Consider the following 25194-nt stretch of genomic DNA (forward strand, 5'->3'; position numbering starts at 1 on the left):
ACAGAGGTAGCGACTGTTGTTGGGATTATGCTGTCATTAGATATTGTCGTCACTTTCTTTTTTCTTCCAGAGTGTAGAATAAGAAGGCATAGACCTAAGTTTCAACTGAACACAGTTTGTTTGGACGGAGAAGAAACTCACGTGGTTTCTTGTCACACTCAGAATAAAAAAAACCCGAACTCCTAACCGTGATCCAAAAGCATGCTCTGGTCCCTCTGTGTCTGCCTAATATCATTTTTTAAAACTAGGATTTTTTTTTCTTTTCTAGCCATACCATTTTGGTGTTGTTTCAGGGCCTTAAACTTGGTTTTTCCTTCACAATGGACCATTCCTTTCTGGTTTTTCTGTGACTCTCCAGATACTGGTGCTTTAGACCCTTTACATTTGCTTTTCCTTCATCCTTCAGTGTTTTCCCCCTAGTCCTTAGCCCTTTATGCAGGTCTCTTTCCTCAAATGTCTTCTTCTCAGAGAAATTTTCCCTGTCTAAAATAGCCTTTTGGTCCCAGCCTTCCCTTATTACTCCCCACTCCCTTACCAGATTGTTTTCATATGGCAGTTAATTATATCTGACAGTCAAATTTGTATTTGTTTCCACCATTAGAAGACAGGGACTTTGCCCTGTTCATGTCTCTGTCCTTAGCATCTAGAATAGTGACTATCAGGGAGTAATCTAGTCAAATGAATGGAGGCTTGCCTAATTAAGTTGTAAAGACAAGTTACTACGGAGCCATTATTTAGGAGATATTTGAATATGGGTTAATTATATGGGATGATAAGTAGAGGGATGAATATCCATGGTAGAGATTGAGATTCTATTAATATGTGACAGACTGGGAAATCATACTTTCACATCCTTCTGGCCACAGTGGTTAGTCTAGGGCAGCTTGACCCAAATTGAACTTAACCCAAATTGAGCTAGGCAGAGTACCTAGCTTTATTCTATGAGGCCCTGCCCTTGCCCTGTTTACCTTAACTCTTCCTTAGATCCTGTGAGCTGCTGCAACCTGGAATCCTTTTGACGCTGCTGTTTTTCCCCCGTTGGTAGTTAGAGTTTGGTTTCTATTCTTTGTCACTGTAAGAGTTCTGCCTAATATCAAGGAGTAGAGATAGGTCATGTGAATTAGCTCAGAGGAGTTAGATGTTTGTTTGTAGCTATTAACATTAGACCTGAGCAATATTGGTTTATGCAAAGGGCTGATAAATGTAATACTGCATTTTCTTGTCCTTTTAATTTTAGGTATCCAAGACAGAGTAGAAGCTAAGGAAAAAAAAATGTTTATCTGTATGTTAGGAGTTCTTAGGTTATAGGAAATCTGAGCATCTGTACTAGTCCACATATCATTATCAATGGCTGGATAATCTGTCCACTTATCGGGTTGGCATTTAACGAGTGTGTACCATGTGTAGGACATTTTCTTCACAAACAAAGGTTAATTAATTCATTTTACAGAGACACTTATTGAGTGAAAACTCCATGCTGTGTTTTGCAGGGTCACAGTTAAACAAGCCCTGGCTTCCCCCTTAAAGGAGCTTACAGTCCAAGAGAGTGAGCATGACAAGCAAACAGATTTGTACAAAGCAGCAGAGGAGTGTGTGTTGCAGGGATGCCAAGAAGGGAGTCATCAGCTATAAGGTTAAGATAGGAGAAATTTCTTGGAAGATTCTTAAGAGATGGAAAAATTAAATAGGTGTTTGGCAGAGAAGGGTATTGGGTGTTTGTGGAAGGAGAATTGGAATTCCAAAGAGTAAAGGTGTGGAAGTGCTGGACCAGTGGAGGAGCTGTCGTTCAGAATGTCTGAAGAGTATAGCCTAAAGGGAAGAAGTGTCAGGTGAGGAATGGGACAGAAGAGGAGGCTGAAAGAGGGGAGAACAGGCTAAAGAGTTAGGACTGTATATGGAGGACAGTAAGGAGTCATTTAACCCATTTATGCCTAGTGTTCCATTATTGGAACGCTAAGCTTGTGGGGGTTATTTATATCCTGCTCATGTTCATTGCCAAGGTCTGATTTTTCACAAAACAATTTGCAACCTACGGCATGAATGGGTTAAGAGACTTATTCGAGGAAATAGTGGAACATATTTGTATTGTGGCAAGTTCCCTGCCATGAGAAAGTAAAGAATGGACTGGAGGCAGGAAGACCATGGATAGCAGATAATCTGAAGCCTTATGTTCTTAGTCACAGATCCATCCTTAGGGAAAGCGAGGCCTTGCCTGAGCAGAGGCTCTAGATGGGTGAATTGAACTTCATAAGGATGCTGAGCACGGTGGACACATTCCTGATGTGTCCAGTATATATGGTGTGTTCAACTCCCCCAACAGTTGTATTATCTTTATAGCTCAGCCAGTCATATTTCACATTAAATGACAAGCCTAGGCATCAGAAATGAGACCTGGGAAAACAGCTAGATAACTAGCATTGACATAGGAATTATTGTGTAACAACTTGGCTTGGTGAGATGGATGTCTGGGGAAAATGGATGAAAATTGAGTAGACACTCAATAAACATTTCTGTGGTTGGTTATTTATATAAAAACCTTAATCCTTTTTCCCCTTACATAGATTGTACATTTGATTTTTTTTCATATTCAGAAAATAAAGCAATTCAGAAAATTGTGTGATGAATGGAAAATGCATTTAATGTTTATTTTTGGTGACTTTTAGGTAGCATTTTTGTACAACAAAAATGACTTCTAATAAGCTTGTTTAATATTAAATTTAATTGGAATAAGCACTCGATTTTGAATCAGTGTTTTCAAGTTTACCATCTTCTATGAAATATTCATGTTGTTAAAGATGGACAAGAAGATGGAAACCTCTGTGTCGCCCAGGCTGGAGTGCAGTGGTGTGATCTTGGCTCACTGCAACCTCCGCCTCCCAGGTTCAAGCTATTCTTCTGCCTCAGGCTCTTGAGTAGCTGGGACTGCAGGTGCATGCCAGCATGCCTGGCTAATTTTTGTATTTTTAGTAGAGATGGGGTTTTACCATGTTGCCCAGGCTGGTCTCAAACTCCTTGCCTCAAGTGATCCTTCCACCTCGGCTTCCCAAAGTGCTGGGATTACAGACGTGAGCCACTGCCCCTGACCTGATCAATGAAATTTGGATTCTAAAATTATTTTTATGATACTACAAGCACTACATTTAGAAACAATTAGAAGCAAACACATTTAACTTGTAGAAGAAACATTTTACTAAAAACCATATGGCAGTAAATAATTTGATTTTTTTTTTTTTAAAGAAGCAAATTGAACACATTGGGGATTGAAATAATTTGAGAATTCTGTAAATGTACTCTTAAAATAATTGTCTCTAGGGTAAGCATGTTAATTCTGAGTGAAGCTCAGTCAATTAATTTGAAATAGGAGAGGTAATAGTAGTGGTGATGGTGGGAGTTTTAGTAGTGTTTGTTACTAGCAGCAACTACTAGCTTTTAGCACACAGTCCATTGTTTTATATAATGCATATTTGTTGAATATATAGTTGAAGGCCTGTTTATATGTTCCCTTCATTTATTAATTTTAGTTAATACAGTAAAGTTTAGTTTACAGTAGCTGTGTAAAATTGGGACTAGTACGCTCGTTTACAGATGAGGAAATTGAGGCACTAAGAATGAAGTAAAGGTCATATAGCTAGTAAGGGCTAGGATTTGAACCCAGGTGTGTCTGACCTTCAACTCAGGCTTACATCATTTGTTACTATGTTCTTTCCATCTGACTTCTGACTTCCCCTTTCAGTTTTACGTATATTAAAATCCCTAGTATATAATCTCTGACTACAATTAGAGCATGCATAACATTGATTTTATATTGAAAGAGGTTGGAAAAGGAGAACCCCACTAGAATGAATGGCCGATAAGTTTTCTGGTGGTATTGGTTGGAATCCCAGCAAACCACGTTTCCCAGGATTATTGCCTTAGCAACAGCCTGCCCACCTCATCTTTAAGCTGCAAAGTAGTCTTCTCCAGGGCAGTGTTCTTGAGAAAACTTTAGTCTATACACTAGGGTTTCAAAGCTGGCCCTTTTTGTCAGTAGAAACTGTAATTAGTTCAAAAGTAGAATGTAGATTAACTAGTCACTTGGAAGTTTACTGAGAAATGATTCTGAGAATGTTTTTGTACTTACTGAGCAAGTGAGACCTGTTACCACCTTCAGGGGAGGAGTCCCACTGTGTGGAGGACAGCAAGGAGTGTAACAACACCTACCGTCAGGAGCAGCAGTCCCAGGATGCCAGCCCACCACATGGTGTGCAGTTCTTGGGTTCCTGAAGAGATACACGACTCACACAGGCTGTGGATGGAACAACACTTTACTCACATAGAGAAGAGGTGGCAAAGTCAGCTTCAGCAGTGAGTTGGTCCCCATGTCCAGCGGGTCTCATCCTGCAGCCAAGGCAAGGAGGTTGTGGGTGTGCCCTTGTCCCCTCGTGCTACGGATGAACAACCCTGTTCTCTCCTTGCCAGATATAGCAGTGAGGTTGGCCAGGTACTATATGATGCACATGCTTAAACAGAACAAAGAAAGAAACCTCCAGCCCAGAACAGGGAAAGATAGTCCCTAAGGGATATGCGCAGCACAGCTTGTGAGAACTCTTTATCTCTTTATAAGGAAATGTTGTAGGCTCAGGCATATCCTTACGTGGCTGTGCAAGGGGCCACAGGCTGCACATGAGTGGACTTCCCAAGGCTCCTTAAGCTGTAACTGAAACATCTCATGCTTAGGAGTATAACAGAGTTCTCTGTGTTAAGAATTATTCTTAATTATTGGTTATTAGTCTGGCAACTGGATTTGAGATTTGTTTGTATTTTTAAGAGTATGTGTGATTTTTTTTTTTTTTTTGAAGAGGGAGTCTGGCTCTGTGGCCCAGGCTGGAGTGCAGTGCCGCGATCTCGGCTCACTGCACGCTCCGCCTCCCGGGTTCACGCCATTCTCCTGCCTCAGCCTCCTGAGCAGCTGGGACTACAGGTGCCCGCCACCGCGCCCGGCTAATTTTTTGTATTTTTTAGTAGAGACGTGGTTTCACCGTGTTAGCCAAGATGGTCTCGATCTCCTGACCTCGTGATCCGCCCGCCTCGGCCTCCCAAAGTGCTGGGTTTACAGGCGTGAGCACCACGCCTGGCCTGTGTGGTGTTTTAAAAGTGTTAGATTATTTATGCCGGGCACGGTGGCTCACGCCTGTAATCCCAGCACTTTGAGAGGCCACGGCAGGCAGATCACGAGGTCAGGAGATCGAGACCATCTTAGCTAACATGGTAAACCCCGTCTTTACTAAAAACAAAAAAAATTAGCCAGGCGTGGTGGCAGGCGCCTGTAGTCCCAGCTACTCGGGAGGCTGAGGCAGGAGAATGGTGTGAACCTGGGAGGCGGAGCTTGCAGTGAGCCGAGATTGGGACCCTGCACTCCAGCCTGGGCAACAGAGTGAGACCCCCGTCTCCAAAAAAGGATTAGATTATTTATACTCGGCTAATCCTTACAGGTAATTCTATTTTCTAATACTTCACCAGTTTCCTACACTGTAGCACAGGGAGCTGTTCCTTTGTTAACTTACTTGGGATTCTGTCAAGATGGAGAGTTAATATAGGCTGTTGGCTCCTTCTCCCAAAACTAACCGTGGAAAAACTACAGAAGTAAGAGTAAAGCAGAGATCTGAGGAAATACCTAAAATAACTATGAAAAATTCTAGGGGTGACTAAGCCTGTTGCAAATTGGTATGCCTGCGTATGTGGATTCGTGTAGGGCTCGGGGTGTCCTGAGGCATCAGGAGAAGCAAAATTGTTTTAAGTGTTTTTTTTTTTCTTTGAAGTTTGAGGTTTGATGTGACTTTCTCCAATTGCTTTGAGACAATGATTGCCTGCCCCTTGCCACAGAAATTGGTGTCAGTTGGGTTATTTCAGGGCTGCACTAAAGGCTGATGGGGCGAGGAGCTGATGAAAACAGGTACAAGCCAACCAGCTGCCCCAGGGCACTCACTCCTACTGGAGCCTGCAGATTATACCCTACTGAGATTGCCTTCTTCCAGTGCTGCTGCTTTCTGGGACTTTAAAGGCTAATCCCTTTAAAAGAGTTACCCTTTAAAGGATTTACATTTTAAAGGAGTTTCCTGGTGGTAGGCAGCAAACTTGAATGATCAAGAGGGATTTTTGTTGCCAGTGGCTCATCCCCTCCATCCTTCTCAAATTCACTAAGAGTCTGGCTCTGTCGCCCAGGCTGGAGTGAAGTGGCGCCATCTCTGCTCACTTCTGGCTCCCAGGTTCACGCCATTCTCCTGCCTCAGCTACCCGAGTAGCTGGGACTACAGGTGGCCACCACCACACCTGGCTAATTTTTTTGTATTTTTAGTAGAGACAGGGTTTCACTGTGTTAGCCAGGATGGTCTTGATCTCCTGACCTCATGATCCGCCTGCCTCGGCCTCCCAAAGTGCTAGGATTACAGGTGTGAGCCACTGTGCCTGGCCTTACAGCTTTATTTTCTTAAGTCTATCTAGTTCTGCCTGGATGCCTAACAGGCAGTTCAGACTTAACATGGACAAAACTGAATCTCTTTTAGTTTTTCTTCCAGATTTGTTCTTGCTTCTATTAGTGAGTAGCATCTTCATTCTTACCTTGCATAGGGACCAAAAAATCATCTGTCCATGTTGGTGAAAAGTCACAAGCTCCTGTTGCAAATGTCCTGTTTCCTTAAGTCTTTTGTTGCCCATATGTTTATGATATGTCTTTAATCAAAAATATTTACTGTACTTTTAGGTAATGTTAATGTAATTTAAAAAATCAGTGGCAACTTATGGCAAATACATGTGTTTTTTGGTAGTTGACTTTAAAATTATGTGAACTCTTTGACAGTTCACATGAGAGCACTGTTGAAGCATCTTGCTAGGACAGATTTTAGTTCATGCTGGTGTTAATTTGCATTTGATTAAAATAAACTGAGGGGGAAATAAATCAGGCACAAATAGCAGAACAGGAAAATCAAGCTTTACATTTGGTGCTCTGTGCTTTGTTCAGAGGATCTTGTGACCATTCATTCAAAACATTTTACTAAAGAAAACAAAATTTAACGAAGACATGCAAGATGAAAATCTCTCCCTCCTCCTAGTTTTATAACTGTTGATGGTTCTTTAGTCACAACAAAGTGTATTTTTATTTAAAGACTGTGGCTGCTTCAAAATAATACTATTTGGGGCTTCCTGTGTGTATTGAGACCCCTTGGAACTAACATTGCCTATGGGTTTTTGTTCCCTTTCCCTTTTCCTAAGATATGTAATAAAACATGAAGAAGTCAAGTATAAAGGATGGCAATTGCTCAGACTTGTCCTTTGCTTGTCTGGTTATCCATCAAACACTATCAGCGTGATTGTGCCAGAAAATATGAAATAATGTCATTGGAAAGCAATCAGTCAACTGTATGTCAAGGTCATTTAAAAGTCTCAGCCAGCTGTTCTGATATCAAAAAGCATTTTACAAATATGATATATTAAAATGATTACTCTTAGGAAGTGTATCCCCAAGCATGTTTACTTTACCCTCACTCTTGATTTTATGCCTTGGTACTTTGAGTAGGATAGGGCAGGTATAGATAATAGTATGTCACAGTGGTCTAGAATCTACACCCTTCTTCCTTGTATGATATTATCTAGGGTCCATTCCATCATGAAAGTGGCAGGTCATCATTTTGGGCAGTCAGAAAAATAGGCAGTTGTTATAATAGCTACATTGTTTTTTAAAAACTTATGCAAGCAGGTAAGGGTTTTTTTACTTTTAGACCAGCATCTTTTCTAATTATTGTCTGTAATCTAAAAGAAGATAGAAAAATGTCATAACCTAAGGAAACAAGGAATAAGAAAAATATCTACTTTTTGTAAGAATGGAATTTTGCATGTAATTTTGATTTACTAGGTGACCTAAATTAGCAGGGAGCTGATTTATATTTTTACTGGTATTAATACATTAAATTGAGGGGCTCCTGTGTTGTTAAAGGAATTCTGTGTTATTTGAAACTTCTGTGAATTTAGAAATGAGAAGACATCAGTGATCTAGGTTGCTACTTGCGATGATTCCTAATTTTGTAAGGGAAAAAAAGGGAGATGGAAAAAGATTTGGAACAACCCTGATGTGTTTGTTACAACATTTCAAAATATGTCTATTTCATTTTCCTTCCAACATCCTCAATAATTTTAAATGAGTTTTGTCTCTAAATTTGTGATGAATTAAATATTTGTGAAATGCATCCTATGTAATGTTGGATCAGAAGGCTGAGGTGAAAATTCCAATTGGCATAAATGTGCTTATCACAGTAAAGACATTATACTTTTCTATTTTCATTCCATAATCAATGGTTTCTGTTGATTTTTGTGTTTTGGCAATGAAAATTATTTACTTTTCATGTTCTGTTTTGTTTTAAATATAATTAGGAAAGTTTTATAATTAATCACAGGTCTCTAGTTTTAATAGGCAAAACATGTTTATGTGTAATTAAAGTTAGTCACATAGTTTAAGAAGCTCCTTTTAGAAGGGCTTAAAAATAGAAATCCTTTAGTAGAGGAAAAAATTATGTAATAGTCTCATTTATTTTTAAAGAAAAACTGTAGGATTAGTTTATGACTAAAGAAAATAGCTTAAATTTAAATGAAACTGAATGAGTCAAAAAATAGTGCAATATCTGATTATTTCAGTTAGATAAATAAACTGTGAATGAGATGTAGAGGCACACTGGGCTGTTCTATATTTAACTAAAAACATTTTCAACATCTACAAAGGCAAGATGTCTATCAAGGAAGACATCATTGTGCTCTAAGAGAGCAGAGAAAATTAAGTCACAGAGGCGAGAAAAAGTAGCTGCAGTACTAAGCAAATGAATACTTTCTGCAGCATCTGTTAACATAAACATTAGAGGTATGTTATTAGCCATCTGGGGCTACCATCCTTGAATTATACATTTGGATCAGTGGTTTGAGGTTCAGCTGTGGGGGAAATAGAAATCTCTATGTATTCTTGTTGATTACTTGCCCTTCAGTTCTTCAAGTGCATTTCCAAGGACTATGTTTTGTTACACAACAGATTGCTGTCACTGAGGCATTAGTAATAATCTTGTCCACCTCCTACATGCCACTCCCCATTGCTTGTTGTTTCATTTTGTTTTTGTTTTTGAGACAGGGTCTTGCTTTGTCGCCTAGGCTGGAGTGTAGTGGTACAGTCATAGCTAACTGCAGCCTCGATCTCCTGAGCTCAAGCAATCCTTCCACCTCAGCCTCTCAAGTAGCTGGGATTACAGGCATGTGCCGCCACACCCGGCTGATTTTTTTTATTTTTAGTGGAGATGAAGTCTTGCTATATTGCCCAGGCTGGTCTCGAACTCCTGAGCTGAAGCAGTCCTCCTGCCTGGGCCTCCCTAAGTGCTGGGATTACAGACTTGAGCCACTGCGCTCAGCCCACTCTCATTTGTTTTACAGCCATTCCCAAATGTTAACAAAAGTCCAAATTGGGGGAAAAAGAGTTCCTGCAGAAAATGATAGTGTGTATTTTCATATACATGTCTTTTCTGTGTCTCTTCACTTTGGTAATTAATATAATTGTGGAACCTTTGACATTGATTTTAGATTACTTAATAAATAATGTATTTAAGTGTAGTGCAGAATAGATTATCTTTAATGTTTGCAAAAAGTGGTACACTGTTTAGTAATATTTAGGGAAAACGGTAAGATTGCCAGTGTAATGGGCAGGCTATATGTCTGGAAACAGTCTCAGCAGGAAGTTAAAGGAATCATGGCCTATACTGTTTACAGAAGATAAACAACATGCACTATGAAACCCACTATTCAGTCTGGGCCATCTTTTAAACATTTACTGGATGCCTGTAGATACAGTTGGCAACTCCAGTGTACATAGTAGAATTTATGTGCATATTTAGGAATTTCTATGAGAAACTTCCACATAATAAGATTTTGCACAAGATTAATGCTTACAATAAACAGTAAAGGAATGGTTTTGGTTCTGGAAAACCTAGATAAGCGTTTATTTTCTTACATTAAATAAGAAATTGACAAACGTATGTTTAGGTAAATATGGTATAGATGTTTAGGAGACAAAAATGATGAATGAAAATACAGTAATAATAAGGAACTTTAGAATTTCAGTTATTGCCTCACAAATTTATTAAATGAATGAAAAAAATCTAGGAATTTAAATGGTTTTTAGAGTCTTTGCATAAAAAGATTTTTGGCTGATAAAAATGTCATCTTTCTCTAAATGGTGGTAGTCACATGAAATGACACAGTGAAAAGATCCAGAATCGTCTCAGCCAACTCCCAGCTTCAGTTGTACCACCAAAGACTTACCTCAGGTGGGCTGTAAGGAGTAAAAATGTAGTAATATGTTTTCTAAAGTAATAAAATAGCCAAATGTATGGGGCTAAATGTACTAAGGAATAGATAAAACCATCGGATAACAATGGCACTGTGTTACTCAGTGGTAAAATAATTAAACATATTTATAGTAAAAGCAAGAACATGTTCTAGAGTCAAATGTATACATTTTTAAGATAACTATATGAGATTAAAGGAAGTTGATGGTTAGGGCATAAAGGTCACCTGTTGTTCACCCTCCTTGAATGTTCCAGGTACCTTTGGCTGAACAGTTTGAGAGGTCTTGAGGAGCCTCAGAGATAATATCCCTGTTAGTGATATTGCGAGGATTGGAGTTGATGTAGAATTCCTGCACATAGTAAAACATGAGGAATGCCAACTGCATGCTGCATTCTTATTCCATAAGAGCAATTCCAAAAGAGGCTAAACAAAAGGTTGACAGTTCAAGCTGTCCAGTACCAATGCAAAAAATAAAATACATTGAATTCTGTTTGCCAGATCTTTCTTTTGCTTATGAGAAATGTAATTGTGAAACTGCTTGCTATAATAGCTTAAGAATTTTGAACCCAAATTATCAGGGTACTCTGGAAGTAAAATGATTTTATGGGTGTTTTACTCTAAGGGAGAAAAGTCAGTGATCCATGTACATTTATCACTGCATATCTCTTAATAACTTTTTTTCCCCTTGCTCAAGCGATTGTTTTACATTTCTAAATGATGTAGAGCATCAGTAAGGTGCTTAGGTTAGCCTTTGAATAACAAGCTTCTTTTCACACCATAGGTTTCATGATCAAAAATCAGTACTGGGATGTCTGCTTGCACTATTCCCAGGTTTGCTTCCTCAGTTCTTCATATCATCCAGACCCCTGAACTGGAAATATCTTGTTAACTCTGCACTGTTTAATATTCTTTGGAAATTAAACTACTTGGGCATGTTTAGAGCTCAAATGGAATCTATGCGTTTTGCTTGACAAGGTCGTTGGTTGCTTTTTAGAGCTTACATATTGAAAATCATGTTTGCAGCCAGCTGATAGAGAAATTTCCGTGTATCAAAGCATTGTAGTGATGAAACCACCTCTGTTGTGAAGATCAACTGAAATAATGTGTGTGAGAGCCCTGTGGAAACCAAAAAGTGCTGTGGGCATTTGAACACTCGACTGTTAAGATTAGTGATGAACAGCATCTCAGCCTGCCAAGGGAGGACATGAAACTGGAGAACAAATTTGGTTCCAGGAGTAAGGGGAAATGTAATGTGGAATCTCACAGTTTGGGGTTTGTAATTGGGATCTGTTGCTATTATAAGAAAATGTAGTTCAAAAGACACAGGATTTTCTGTTGTTAAAATCAATGAAGTTAAAAGAGCAGCTGCTTGTAAAAGTTAATTTTATTTGACATCTGCCTTGGTCCCAGTAATAAAAGTGATAGTTCTGTTGAACAACCTGTTCTCTCTAAAGCTGTATCTTTTTGTTGCTGTGAGGTCTGTTTAAATAAATTGTTGCCTTTTGATTTAAAAAAAATTTTTCCTGGTCTATAAATTGTTTATCTCTTAGAATACATATATAAGCATAACCTATGCATCTTTAATTTACCAGAAAAGTGCTGGTAAAAACAGATTTCTAGATTTTGAGTTGGCACTCATGGGAGTTACAAAATGCAGTAGGAGCCATCTCAAATCTTATGTGAAATGAGAAGAATGCAAAGACATTTTGAAAAATATTCCTTATTTGTTTTCCATTAAAATATTTGGTTCTTTGTCATTTTACATAATAAATAATATTCATCTCTTTGTCATTTGTAAATAATAAATGCCACCGCCCTAATACCACTGTAAGAGAGTACTATGCTGGTTCTTCGAATAGGCAATATTATATGAAAAGAAGGGACCTAAATTGTACTGATTACCTATCTTGGATTTCTTGATATTGTCATTCCTCTTGAGTTTTTGTAAGGAAGCTGAAGTGAGTGGTAGAGGGTAAAAACACCAGAGAACAAAATTGAGCAATATTTTCCAAGTGAGCATTGTTTTCCTGTCATTTTTATGTGTTTTAATTTCGCCAGTGTTGGGTGAACAGTTCAGAGAAGGGATTTATTATTTTAAAATGAAGCCACCCTCTTGTTCTTCATTTTCAACAGATTGGGCCACTTTTGCTTTTAAAATGTCTGTTAACTCTTTAAGAACCACTTACCATATTTGCTTACGTATTTACCTCCTTGTGTATTCTTGTTCCCTCCCTTCGTGCTCATCATTTGACAAAGAAAATCATGAAAAATATGTTCTTCCTACAGGCCTTTATCAATCCCTTTAAACAATTCTGCTTCAAAATAGCAATTGGCTAACAGCAGAATCTTCTTTAGGGAGTTTTAAGAGCAACAGCCAGCTTCATAGCTGGAGGCAGAGGAACATTTTTTTCACAGAGTGAAATTCATTTATTCTAGGTGTACAGCAAGAGTTAAAGGAGCTACTGGTTATGTTTTATAACTAATCTATAATTGCTTAAAATCAGTGTTACACAACTTCAAGTCTGTCGGCAAAATTTCTTGTTCCAATTAAGAATGGCACATGCCTGACAGATATCTCTAATCTTCCGTTCCTTATCCAGAGCAGACATTTCAATCTGTACCGTTTCCTGGATGTGGCTTGTAACTGATGGCATTTAGGACATGCTCCTTGGCATTTGAGGGAACAACAGAAACAAGGTGGTCATTCTCACCTTCTCCTGGCTCCTCTTCTGAAGCAGGCCATAAACCCTAGCCGACCTCCTCCTGAGGTAGGTTATAAAGCCTTCATCAGAGATGTGCCCTTCCTAAACCTGTCTTGTCTCTGAAGACACAGGGACAAAGAGAAGATTCTGAATAAACAGGACTTGCTAAGTTTCCCCCAGTTTATTACCGTTAGACTATACCCTTTTGTCCTTCAATCATACTTTTGCACAACTGTCCGTAAAAAACACACGTTTCCCTGTTTCTTTGGGTCTTCATTTCTCAAGGCTCCCATATCACGTAAAACTTAAATTTGTATGCTTTACTCTTGTTAATCTGCCTTTTGTTATAGGACTCTCAGTCATGAACCTAGTGATGGGAAAGAAAGATAATACTTTTTCTTTTCTACAGCATGAACCCTCAACATAGTGCCCTAATGAGCTCAATGACAGTCGGACATCCCTGTTTTATGCATATGATATGGGAAGGTTTAGCCAGCTCATGGCTTTATCTGCTACTTATTTGCTGATAACACTTAAATCTAAATCTAAATCTCTCCTGGTCTCTACATCCATATATATTTAGTTACCTCTTAGTTGAAAGCACCTCAAATTCAGCGTGCCTAAAATGAAACTTAAATTTTCCTTCATTTCCCACCTTCCTCTTCTGTACCCACTGTCTTGCAGTTGATAGAATTATCTACCTACCTGCATGTCCTCTCCATCTTCCCCTTCTCTGATAATAGTTCTATGGAGCATACCTTTACATATTTCATATGTACGTGTCTTCCTTTCTGTCGCTACTGCCTCTGCCATAATTTGGTTCTTCATCTTGGATCCCTAGATCACTGGATGTGCCACCCTTTTGACCTCTTTGCCTCTACTTTAGCTTGTCCTCCTCCAAGCCATTCCTTACCCTGCTAGGAAATAAGTCAGTCTTCCCTCTCTTCCTCTCTTGAACTATTGCAAACACAACTGTGTGCAAAATAGTAGAACATTCATGTATTTACCTCCAGGAATTAACCAGTGTTAACATACTGTCAACCTAAAATAATCAAAAGGGTCACAGGCTAGTTTAAAGAGGGTTTATTCAAGCAAAAAGTTTGGACTAGCCACATGGGAAACACAGACTCCAAAGAATGGAAGGCAGTGTTCCAAAGTGTAAAAGCTTAGGATCGCTTATATAGACAAAATGTAGGGAAGTTTAACACAATTTCAACATCTTTCTATGTTAGGCTTAATGCATACCTACAATGATTTGATTAGTTAAGGAGGTCTTTTTCTTTCTGGAAAGATATTTAACATTCCACACTGAAGATGTAACTTGTCATGGAGTCTTGGGTGCCATCTGATCTGAGTTAGGTAAGGACAACAAAGAAGGCCAGTTAATCTGTAACAAAGGTCAGTAATTGGAAGCAGGGAGGTTTGGTCTCTCCTAGTTATTTACAGAACCAACACAATGAAAAGAAAGATAAGCTAAAATCTGAGAAACAGAATTGCAAACATGTTAAGTGATTCAGTCTGCAGAGCTTTACTTCTTCCTTGGCATAAATTTAGAGGGTTGTATTTGCTTCAGAACTTTCTTGGATTGAATCCAAGGAAAGGATGAGAATATCTCTGATAAAACTGAAGCTTTCACTGTCCATAGTCTCCTTTCCTCTTGCTTTTCCTAGGTGCAACCAAAATTGCTTCCTACCCCACTTGTTAAAAAGTGTTATTGAATAGAGAATGTAATTCTAACAAGTACTTTTTCCATCCTGATGAAGTTTATTTTTAGCTATATTAAAGAGATCTAATTTAAGAGGGAAATCTAAAAAGAAAAAATATTTTCTGTTTGCTTTACTCTTGAAAAAATATGACAATCAAGCGTGCTTTTTATCCAGATTTTTCTATTCTTGAGTAGATTTACCTTATAATTACTATTGGATTTCAGTTTGTTTTTTTTTTTGAGACAGAGGTTTGCTCTTGTCACCCAGGCTGGAGTGCAGTGGCGCGATCTCTGCTCTTGTCTGCTCACTGAAACCTCTGCCTTCTGGGTTCAAGCGATTATCCTGCCTCAGCCTCTTGAGTAGCTGGGATTATAGGCGCCCGCCCTCCTGCCCAGCTGATTTTTGTATTTTTATAGAGACGGGGTTTCACCATGTTGGCCAGGCTGGTCTCGAACTCCTGACCTCAGGTGATCCACCAGCCTCGGCCTCCCAAAGTGCTGGGATTACAGGCATGAGCCACCGTGCCTAGCTGGATTTCAGTGTTCTTAAAACTTTATGTCCTTTTTAGGTGAGGTGTTTTGAGACAAACATTTTGGACTGTCTTTCAAAATAACTAACTTACCTGGAGCTGCAACTTATTTATTTAGGAATAATATCTTGAAAGGTGTTTAAACACACACTTTTATTTTAGCATTGTGATTTAAATAACAAAGGCTATTTCTTTACATTGGTCTGAGTCTTATTTGAATAGAGTCATATTTACACTGTCTGTTCCTTAGTTACTTTATATAAATTTTTGAAGCAGTCTCAGTCTTGGCTGGTTAGGTTTTTCTGTTCTTTTAAATGGGTGTTCATTGTAAACGACTTTGAACTTTGTATGTTTGAAATTTTTAATAATGTTGGGAAAATATACCTTCAGCCAGTATTTCTCCTTTATTTGTAACAATCAGTTGGTGACCCAACCCCCTCCATCAAAAACCAGAGAGACATAGATTAGAAGGAAGGAACTATGTCATGGTCACTCTTTTGGTAGTGACTGTTATAGTATATTTTAAGAAATAAAAATAAAATTTTAGGCCCCCTAGCCAAGGGAACCCTAGAGAAACCTTAGAAGTTGAGTTCCCAGCCATGATGGAATGGGAGGTTGGACATGCCTCATTATGCCCCATCCCTTGCTAACTGCCATTAGGCTAAACAGAAATGAGCCCTTTGGAAAGACTCATTCCATCCCTGATATCAACCAACCACCTGATGCTCACGCTCCCTTTTGCAGTTTCCACACAACAGTTAACCAACATTCCCCCGTGACAAGAGACTACTAACCACAGAGTGGTTCAGGCCAGTCTATGGAGGATGCGCAGTGAGGGTTTTCATGTTCTCTGCTTCACCTTTTGATATCCGATGCCTGAAAGCTCCACCTTTGGATCATGCTAATGCCGCCATTTTTTTTACACCTGACTCATGAAGGGACGCGAACCTTAATTGCGTGTATGCATGCTTCTCCTTTCATAAATATTCATGACTCCTCCTATAGCTTATTAAATATGTGTATTTGGCTACCCTGTTCAGCATAAATTCCTATTTCCTTCGCTCCTCCCTCAAAGTGTCTGTTTCTGGCTTCTGGGTAGAGGCTATCTAGCCTATCAGAATGGCCATCCGGCAGGCTGCAACCCTTTACGAGAAATAACGCTTCTCTTTCCAGATTTATGAACCTCATCATTTTTCAGATGACAATCCAAAATTTGAGTTTTGGACTGCTAGTTTGGGGCTACTTGTTTCTTTTGAACCAGGAGGTCACAGTTTCAGCTACGTTGCAGGGTAGTGCACTTGCCCTCCTTTTAACAGAAGGACTTGGATATTCCATTTAGCTGGAAATGAAAAGAGAAGCGTGTATGACTCCTCTACTTGATAGGACATATTTACTAATGAAAACAATTAGAAATATAAGACCAAAAGGATCAGGGTCAAGGGCTGACTTTTCTAAACTCATGCCTCTGTCAGAAATATTTGAGAGGGGTAAACCTTACATTCAGTCTCCAAAACTTAGTGAGTACTTACTGCATGCCATACCATTGTGCTGTTCTGAGCAGTTGGGGGAAAGCGATGACAAGACAGAAGAGATTCCTACCCTGACAGAGCTTATATTCTTGTGATGAGAGAAAGACATAGTCAGAAAATTAATCAGATAATTTCAGGTAGTGATAAATGTTATGAGGTACCTGAGTAATAGCTAGAATACCCTGCTGCTTTACAAAGGGTTAGGGAATACCTACTGCTTTACCAGACCCTTGTTGGGAAAGTATAGATTCAGTCAGTATTTCTAACAATCAGTTAGTGACCCAGCCCTTTCCACCAAAAATCAGAGAGACATAGATTAGAAGGAAGGAACTATGGCTGGGCGCAGTGGCTCACGTCTACAATACCAGCACTTTGGGAAGCCGACGCGGGTGGATCACTTGAGGTCGAGAATTTGAGACCAGCCTGGACAACATGGTGAAACCCCATCTCTACTAAAAATACAAAAATTAGCTGGGGGTGTTGGCACACACCTGTAATCTCAGCTACTCAGGAGGCTGAGGCAGGAGAATTACTTGAACATGGGAGGCGGAGGTTGCAGTGGGCTGAGATCACACCACTGCACTCCAGCCTGGGTGACAAAGCAAGGCTCTGTCTAAAAAAAAAAGAAGGAACTATGTTGTGGTCAATCTTTTGGTAGTGCCTGTTATAGTATATCTTGAGAAATAAAATTCCCAACCCTTGGTAAAGTGTCAGTTAGCCTTTACCAAAGGTTAGGGAAGGCCTCTGTGAGGAGGTGATATTTGAGCCAAATCCCTAATGACATGAAGAAATTTTCCATGAAAAAATTTGGGAATCTTGAAGACTAAAAATCTGTGAGGTAAAGTGAATCTTGAAGAGTGCTGTCCTATTTTGAGAGGTGGGGGACTCAAAGGGGACAGAGGTGCTCTGAGATTAGGTGAAGGCTTCTGGCCATGCCAGCAACTAGTTGCTTATGGCCTGAGGAACTTGCTTTCCTAATGTATAAAATGACAAAGTTGGACCAGGCACCTCCAGACTCTCTTTTGTCTCTTGTACTTTGAATGTATTTGATATTTATGGGCATTTTTCTTTATTTTTATAATTTAGGAGGGTACAAGTGTAGTTTTCTTACATGGATATATTGTGTAGTGGTGAAGTCTAGAGTAATCACCTGATTTATTAGCATTTAATGGAGGATTAATAGTTGGTAAAATGCATTATTTTTGTAACCAAATATATGTCAAAGGGCAAAATTTACTCAGTGACACTTATTTTTAAAATGAGATTTATCTAAGAGTTAGTAATCTGTTATACTTGTCTAAAAACAGTGGAAACTGTATTGGTTAATTCAGTGTGCTAATATAGTTTTAATAATGAAAGGACATCTTAACTCACCCCTAACCTTTCAACAATAATGAGAAATAAGCTATAAGTTATGCCAACTTCTATGATGGTTCCCATGAAATAGCCCTAACTTAGACAACTCGTTTAGGCTTTGCAGATGCAAACTGTGATAGATCTTCCTTCTCTTTCATTCTTGGTGATTTATGTGTCAGGTATATTGTTGTGTTTTCTATAAAAAGAAAAAAAATTAAAACATAGTTGGAAGCCAAAGTCGATTTAACCTGGATAGATACAGCTTTCTGGTTGTAGAGGAAATGCTAAAAATCTTACTGTGACAGTGTATTGCTTTCTTGGAAGACTTGATAATTGTTACTTAGTTTAGTTTTGATTTATATTTAGTTTTGCTCAAAGGAGGGATTTGAAAAGCTTTATGAAATATAGACATATACTTTCATTTTTATCAATTAATGAAATTACATAGTTGTAATTTCTTGAATTTATTACATACTCAATAAATACTTGCTAAACTAAGCATCTGTTGTGTTGCAAGTGCTAGGGATGCAGTTACCAATCACAGTCCAGTGGATGTAAGTAGTAACTACATTAGCTCAGAGAAAAATTTCGGAAGAAATGGAGCCAACAGTTCCTAAAATGAAGTTTGCATTCTGTCAGCAAAAGGTTAGCAGATGGGTTTGCCACTTTAAAGAGCTTTGAAATAGCTTTATTACTTCATATCCTTAGCGTGGAGAGATGCATGCTTTTTTTGTAAATGCTAATTGTCTTAAAAGTTGAAAAGAAAATCTTTGGAAAACTCAAAAATCTTCCTTGAAATAATTTTACTCAGATCATTGGCCTCTCCCTGTCTTAAGAATCATTCTTGCTAGATTCAATCTTGAAAGTAAGTTGGAGGTGGGAAGGGGAGGATGGGAGAATGCATATCATCGAACACATGTGTTCCAGAAAACTGGAGCTATGGAAAATTTCTACCTGATGTGCTGTCATTGTGTTTTGTGGAATTGGCAGAAGCTGTATCGGCAGTCACTCATTCAGTGCCTATTGTTTCAGTAATGCTGCTTAAAAGGAAAATTTTAAGAAAATGTCTGATGAAAGACTGATGTAATAACTTTACCCTGGGAGTCTGAGGGAATTACTAGATGATTTTAATGAGGGGTGTGGTTAACTTTCATTTTGAAAATTTCACTCTGACCTTGGTATAAATTAGGAAGGGGCAAGAATGGCAGCAGAAATAACAGTGGAGATGTATTAATAGTTTAGGGAAAAGGAAATGAAGACTGAAATTAAGAGGAAGGTGTAGATTTGAAAATCTTTCCTATATGGACTGAACAGACATCTAGAAATATTTTGCTTTTACTGAGGTGTTTTTTGTTTGCCTCTATTTAGAAAAGACAGTTTGATTAGAAGGCATACTATATAGATTGACAGAAGTGACTGAAAAAGCCCACTCTGTCTGCTCTGTTTTCAGAGAATTGACTTTTGAAATGTCTAGATAAATCATTTAAATCATTTTAGAAAACAGCTTTGGTTCTGAGACATGAAATCTCTTGAACAATGAAAATGGCATTTTTGTAACAGGATTTGACATTAACAGGTGAAGGATGTATTAAAGTATTCAAGTGTTTTGTTTATAGAATTTGATAACCTTGATAACATCTTTCATGTTTCAAAATACAAGACTTAGCATTTCTCAGGGATACTGAAAGTGTATTGATTGTGCTAAAATTGCAGCAGATTAATTGTCTCACTTTATCGTATTTTAAATTAGTAACTTTGTCAACGTGTTGACTCTTGTACAAAATTGGGGAAAGCTTCTCCATTATCATTAGAAATTATTTAATAAAAATGACTTCATATATGGCACTTTGGTCAATTTTTTTTCAAAAAAAGTTATATTTTTAGATGATATTTTTATTTTTATTTGCATAATACAATTAGATTTGATGAATTAAATGTCTGTTTTCCATTTTTAGGAAATTGTAATTAATGTATTAAAAAAATTAAAAAGAGGATACACTATATAAACCCAAAGGGTATCTTTCAGTTTGTTGCTTGCCTTAAGGTTCTTTTTTGTGAATTGTTAAATGATTGATTAGTAAAATATGAGAACCATTTTGATCATAATTGAATCCTGAAGAGATTTATCTTTTATTTTTGTTTTGATGTTTTATTAAGTTTACCTCAAACTGTCAGATTACTTTGAATGGATGTCTTTAATTTCCTTGTGTCAAATTCTTATAAAAAGGCATTCTCTTAAGAACATAGAAGAAAATAGAGATATATAGATATATAATTAATATTGTTGTAATAAAATAGATCAGAAATTCACATTTGTTGATATGCTGTCAAGTTGGTACACAGTATTGGCTCTGACTTCTTATTTCCTAGCTCAATTTGAGGTCATATTTTAATATTAAATACTTTGAGTTGCTTCTGTATACTTAAAAGATATTCTTGGTTCCTTATAGTCATGCAGCTGACAGAATGAAGTACATACACTTCTATATGTAACCAGTTTCACAGTGGCATAGCTATAAATCAGAATTTCTCTTCCCAATTTCTTCATCATCTTAGGACTCAGTGCTACAAGATTGGTTGTTATACAATTTTATATTTAGAAGTTTTTACATTTTTATTTACAAAGATAATAGTCTTATAAGTGAATGCTTTTTCATGAACTCAGGACACTCCCTTTTACTCTCTGTTTTGCTCACCTTTTTCTTTACTTTTAAACTTAGTGACATATCCTGTGTCCTTAGAACCATGTAGCTAACTTTGATCGCGTAATGTGTCAGGTTTTTGTATAATTTCTTGATTTGAGAAAAGAGAAATATAACCTTATGTTTTTAAGTATTGCCTCCCTATCTGCTTTTCAACTCGTTTTACATTTAGTATTCAAATATGTTCAGTGTTCAGCCTTTGCTGTTTTTACTAATTTTCTTCCCTGCTTTTAGTTAACAGCCAGGTCCTTGCCTGCTGTGCAGTCTGATGAAAGACTTCAGCCGCTGCTCAACCACCTCAGGTAATATAAAGGCACAGCCTTGTTATGCGTATAAATCCAAGTGCAGTAAAGTGAATAAAGTGTATTAAAGTGGTGAAACCCCTTCGATTACTAAAAACTTATTTTTTTTTCTTGCTTTCATTCCATTATTCCAATTGAAGTTCTTAATACCATGTACTTGTTACCCTTGACTTTAGGGCACTGTAGATAGCTCTTTTAATTCAACAACAGTGTGCAGAACTGCTTGATAAGTTTAAGTTAAATGAGTAGAGATAACTAACTTTACAGAAAGATCTCGAATGAGCTATTTTTGTAAGTACAAGGTTAAGGCATACTTTTATTGAGGATAGATGAGATGGATGGAGTTCATTTCTAAATACAAAAATAATATAGTCTCATTATTTAAAAAATAAAGTTAGAAAATACAGGAAAGGAAAAGGAAAAAACTATCATTACTGCTCAGAAATAATATTTATCCTATGTTTTTATTTTAATTTTAATTTTTTTAATTTTTATTTTTTGAGATGGAATCTTGCTCTGTTGCCCAGACTCGAGAGCAGTGATGCGATCTCCACTCACTGCAACCTCCGCCTCCTGAGTTCAAGCAATTTTTGTGCCTCAGCTTCCCGAGTAGCTAGGATTACAGGTGCGGGGCACCTCGCCTGGTTAATTTTTGTATTTTTAGTAGACAGAGAGTTTCGCCATATTGGCCAGACTGGTCTCGAACTCCTGACCTCAGGTGATCCACCTGCCTCAGCCTCCCAAGGTGCTGGGATTACAGGGGTAAGCCACCATACCCTGCCTTTCTATGTTTTTGTTATTTTTGTTGTTTTTTACTTAGTGTTGAAATTATCGTTTATGTGACAATTTTTTCCATTTTTATAAACATTGTAATATTTTTTACCTTAGTATTAAAATCTTTCTAAAAACATTGTTGTTAGTGACTACATTATATTTTCTTGTATATCTGTACTGTAGCATATTTATCTCCTTTTGGGAAACTTTAGACCATTTCCAGTTTTTTTTTCTAACTGTAAAACAATGATATATGTTAACCTTTATCTGTATTTTAGATCATTTTCTTAGGGTAGGTTTTCAGAATTGAAATTACTTTGTCAAAGGATGTGAACCATTTTAAAGATTTAAGTATGTATGTATATTTCTTTTTCAAAATCCTATTCTACCTATACACTCATATTTGTATAAGACTGCCATGTTACTATATTCTGAACAAGATAGAGCAGTCAAAACAGTTGCTAATGGGTTAGACATAGAGATACTATTGTGATCCTGTGCATTTTGTTGATAATAATAATTCATTTTCCTGATTTTGAGGTGGGATTGACTACCTGTATTCTTTGCTCACTTATTGATAGCATCTCCTGATCTTATTTGCTCTTACATACTTTAAAGGGTAGTAACTCTTTGTTGTATTTGTTACATACTTTTTTTCTAAAATTCTAAAATTGTATTAGTCAACATACCTACATTTTCAAGTTTTATATAGTCAAGCACCAATAGTGTTTTCCTTTATGGTTTTGAAAAATTCTTTTTAAACTTCTCTTTCAGAAGTGTGGATAGATTTTACATTCTGGTATCTTTTAGTTTTCTTTATTTTTCCTTTATTTCTTCCTCCCCTCTCCCCTTTCCTTGCCTTTTCTTCCTGCTCTCCAGTAACTGTTCCTTCCCAGACAGCTTTATAACCTTTGTATAATTGTTTTGTTGGGTTAGGAAGAAGGGAGGGTTGATCAAGTCTAATATTTCAGCAGGGACTGAATAGCATACATTTTCATATATAACAACATTTATATATGATTGTTAAATTTACTAGAGCTCTGTGTCAGTGAGTTAAGAATCTCAGAAATTGATTTTGAGTATCTTGCTTAATGCCCACCTGCCGCATTCAACTCTGTTGGCAGTTTTGTCTCTTGAGTATATCTCTTGCTATCATAGCCTCTTGTCTGTTTGCTTTGCCCTTTCTAATATATTTTACATCATTGCCATATGTGTTTATATTATTCCTTGGCTTAAGACCCATCTCTGCCTCTCCAATTTCATTCTGGAGTAAGCCAGAACTTCTTAGCCTGGCATAAGAGGTCCTTCTGGAAGAGGCCTGGGCTGTCTGTCTCTTTGGACTCCTGTTTTAACACTGAGATCCTAATTTCACCAAATGCCATGAAGTTCCTTTAACACAACATGCTTTTTGCTCACTCACCTCTATGACCTTCTGAATATTTTTCCTTCTGCCACTTCTATTTATGTAAATTTATAGATATATACTATATATATAATTTTAAACATTTTAAATGTATTTAATATAATTTTAAGGTATTTTAAATGTATTTAATACAATTTTAAAATATTTTAAATATATATAATATATATTTTATTTGTATTTAAAGTATATTGTAGATGTATATAAATACACAAATCTATATATATTCTCCCCATGCTCCGCTTTTACAATAACTTTTGCTTGTCTTTTAAGACTCACCTCAAGCATTACCTCTTCTGATAAGTTTTCCCTGACCATTAATTAGTTCACCTCCATAGTCTGAATTGGAAGTCTTTTATAGATGTTTTCATAATATCCCATGCCTTCCTCTGTATTACAGAATTTGTGGTATTGTTATTGTTTGTTTACTGTTTGATTTCTCCATTATAGTATGTTTGAAAGCTTGTAAAGTGATGTTCATATTTGTGTTTTCAGTAGCTGAGACAGTATCTGGTGTATGATAGGTATTACGTGTTTTGTTGAATGAATGAATGCAAGTTATATTAATGAAATTTTGTTGTTTTTTTCTGCATAAAGTTTTTATAATTTATAAATCATACTGTCATATTTTTTTTTCCTAGAAAACCACTGGTTCAAAAGGTAAAAACCTAAAGGGTAGAATCTCGCTTCTAGTTAATCTCACAGTTGATTCTGAGAGATGATGATGGATTCTCCTTCCTCCATCTGAGTATGGTAATTGCCAACTAGAATTTAGATTAACTACTGGCACATCTCTTCGAGTCCTTGAAAGTTGCACAAACTGTACATTCATTTAAGGGCTTTTATTCTCTGTGGAGTTCACTCATGACTGGTTGCTAGGCAACCAGGACTAGATGCTACATGTAATATGTACCCACTGATGTTGCTTTTTTATTATTATTAAACCAAATGGTTTCTCATTTTATTGCCATGTCAGAGACATCTATATGTCGGGTGGCAGCTGATGTGCATAGTTTGACACTTCCTGTTCTACAAAGTAACCTTGTGATAAGCCTTTCAAGAATATTGAATTGTTGCTTTTGCTTGTCTAAATGTAATGTTTTTGTTTTATCTTCCTTTTGCCTAGTTCTAAACAGGAAATAATAATATTTGGTTTGAGAGATTGTAATAATAATTTTTTTAGAAAAAAATTGATTTGCATGAACGGTGTAATTTAAATGTTACATAGAGGTGGATGGACATTAGGAGGTTGATACTGAGATCATTATTAGGTCTGATTTTGTTTATTGCCTCTGATGAGGAAAGAGGAATGATGAATAGCATTTTAATTAAATTTGTCAATAAAACTAATTTGGGAGATAATACAAAATACCTGTAAAAATTGAAGTAGCAATACAGAGATTCTCAAATCATTTTACAGGATTTAGAGACTCAAAGAGAATTAGGGTAACACTGCCAATCAAATAATCTAAAATATTGCTTAACAATATATATTATTTTGAGACTGCAGAAGTGATATGTCCAAACTTTTTTAGTTGAATCCAATTCTCAAGTACAGAAAAACATCGTGCTTCAATATCTTATGGCAGTACAACTGTGTTTTTAATTCATTAGTATCATCCATTCACTCATTAGTTACTTAGTGCCTATTATGTGCTTAGAATTAAAAGAAAACACACAATCTCTGTTTTCAGGGAGTTAGGTTTGGTTTCATTTGAGAGATAGGCACTTGAACAAGTTATAAAATTTGTAACATTTTCTATCAGAATTAAATACAATGTACATAATTTTATTAATTGAACTGTCTCCCTCGTGGAATTA

At 37.1% G+C, this 25194-nt stretch overlaps 3 protein-coding genes across 5 annotated transcripts in view; 1 reads left to right on the forward strand and 2 right to left on the reverse strand.

The window, feature by feature from the left end:
• DST (dystonin) overlaps positions 1-25194 on the reverse strand; it is a 1587602-nt gene that overhangs the window by 992086 nt on the left and 570322 nt on the right. The window lies entirely within an intron of this gene.
• Positions 1-25194, forward strand: part of PRIM2 (DNA primase subunit 2) — a 311497-nt gene that overhangs the window by 153995 nt on the left and 132308 nt on the right. The window contains exon 8 of the mRNA XM_050788782.1: positions 21112-21179. Within this exon, the coding sequence (XP_050644739.1) occupies positions 21112-21179 (68 nt within the window). The remainder of the gene's footprint in view (positions 1-21111; positions 21180-25194) is intronic.
• LOC126953305 (60S ribosomal protein L21-like) overlaps positions 1-25194 on the reverse strand; it is a 710657-nt gene that overhangs the window by 65597 nt on the left and 619866 nt on the right. The window lies entirely within an intron of this gene.

Source organism: Macaca thibetana, chromosome 4 (genome assembly GCF_024542745.1).
Source record: "Macaca thibetana thibetana isolate TM-01 chromosome 4, ASM2454274v1, whole genome shotgun sequence".
In the NCBI taxonomy this organism is placed as follows: Eukaryota; Metazoa; Chordata; class Mammalia; order Primates; family Cercopithecidae; genus Macaca; species Macaca thibetana.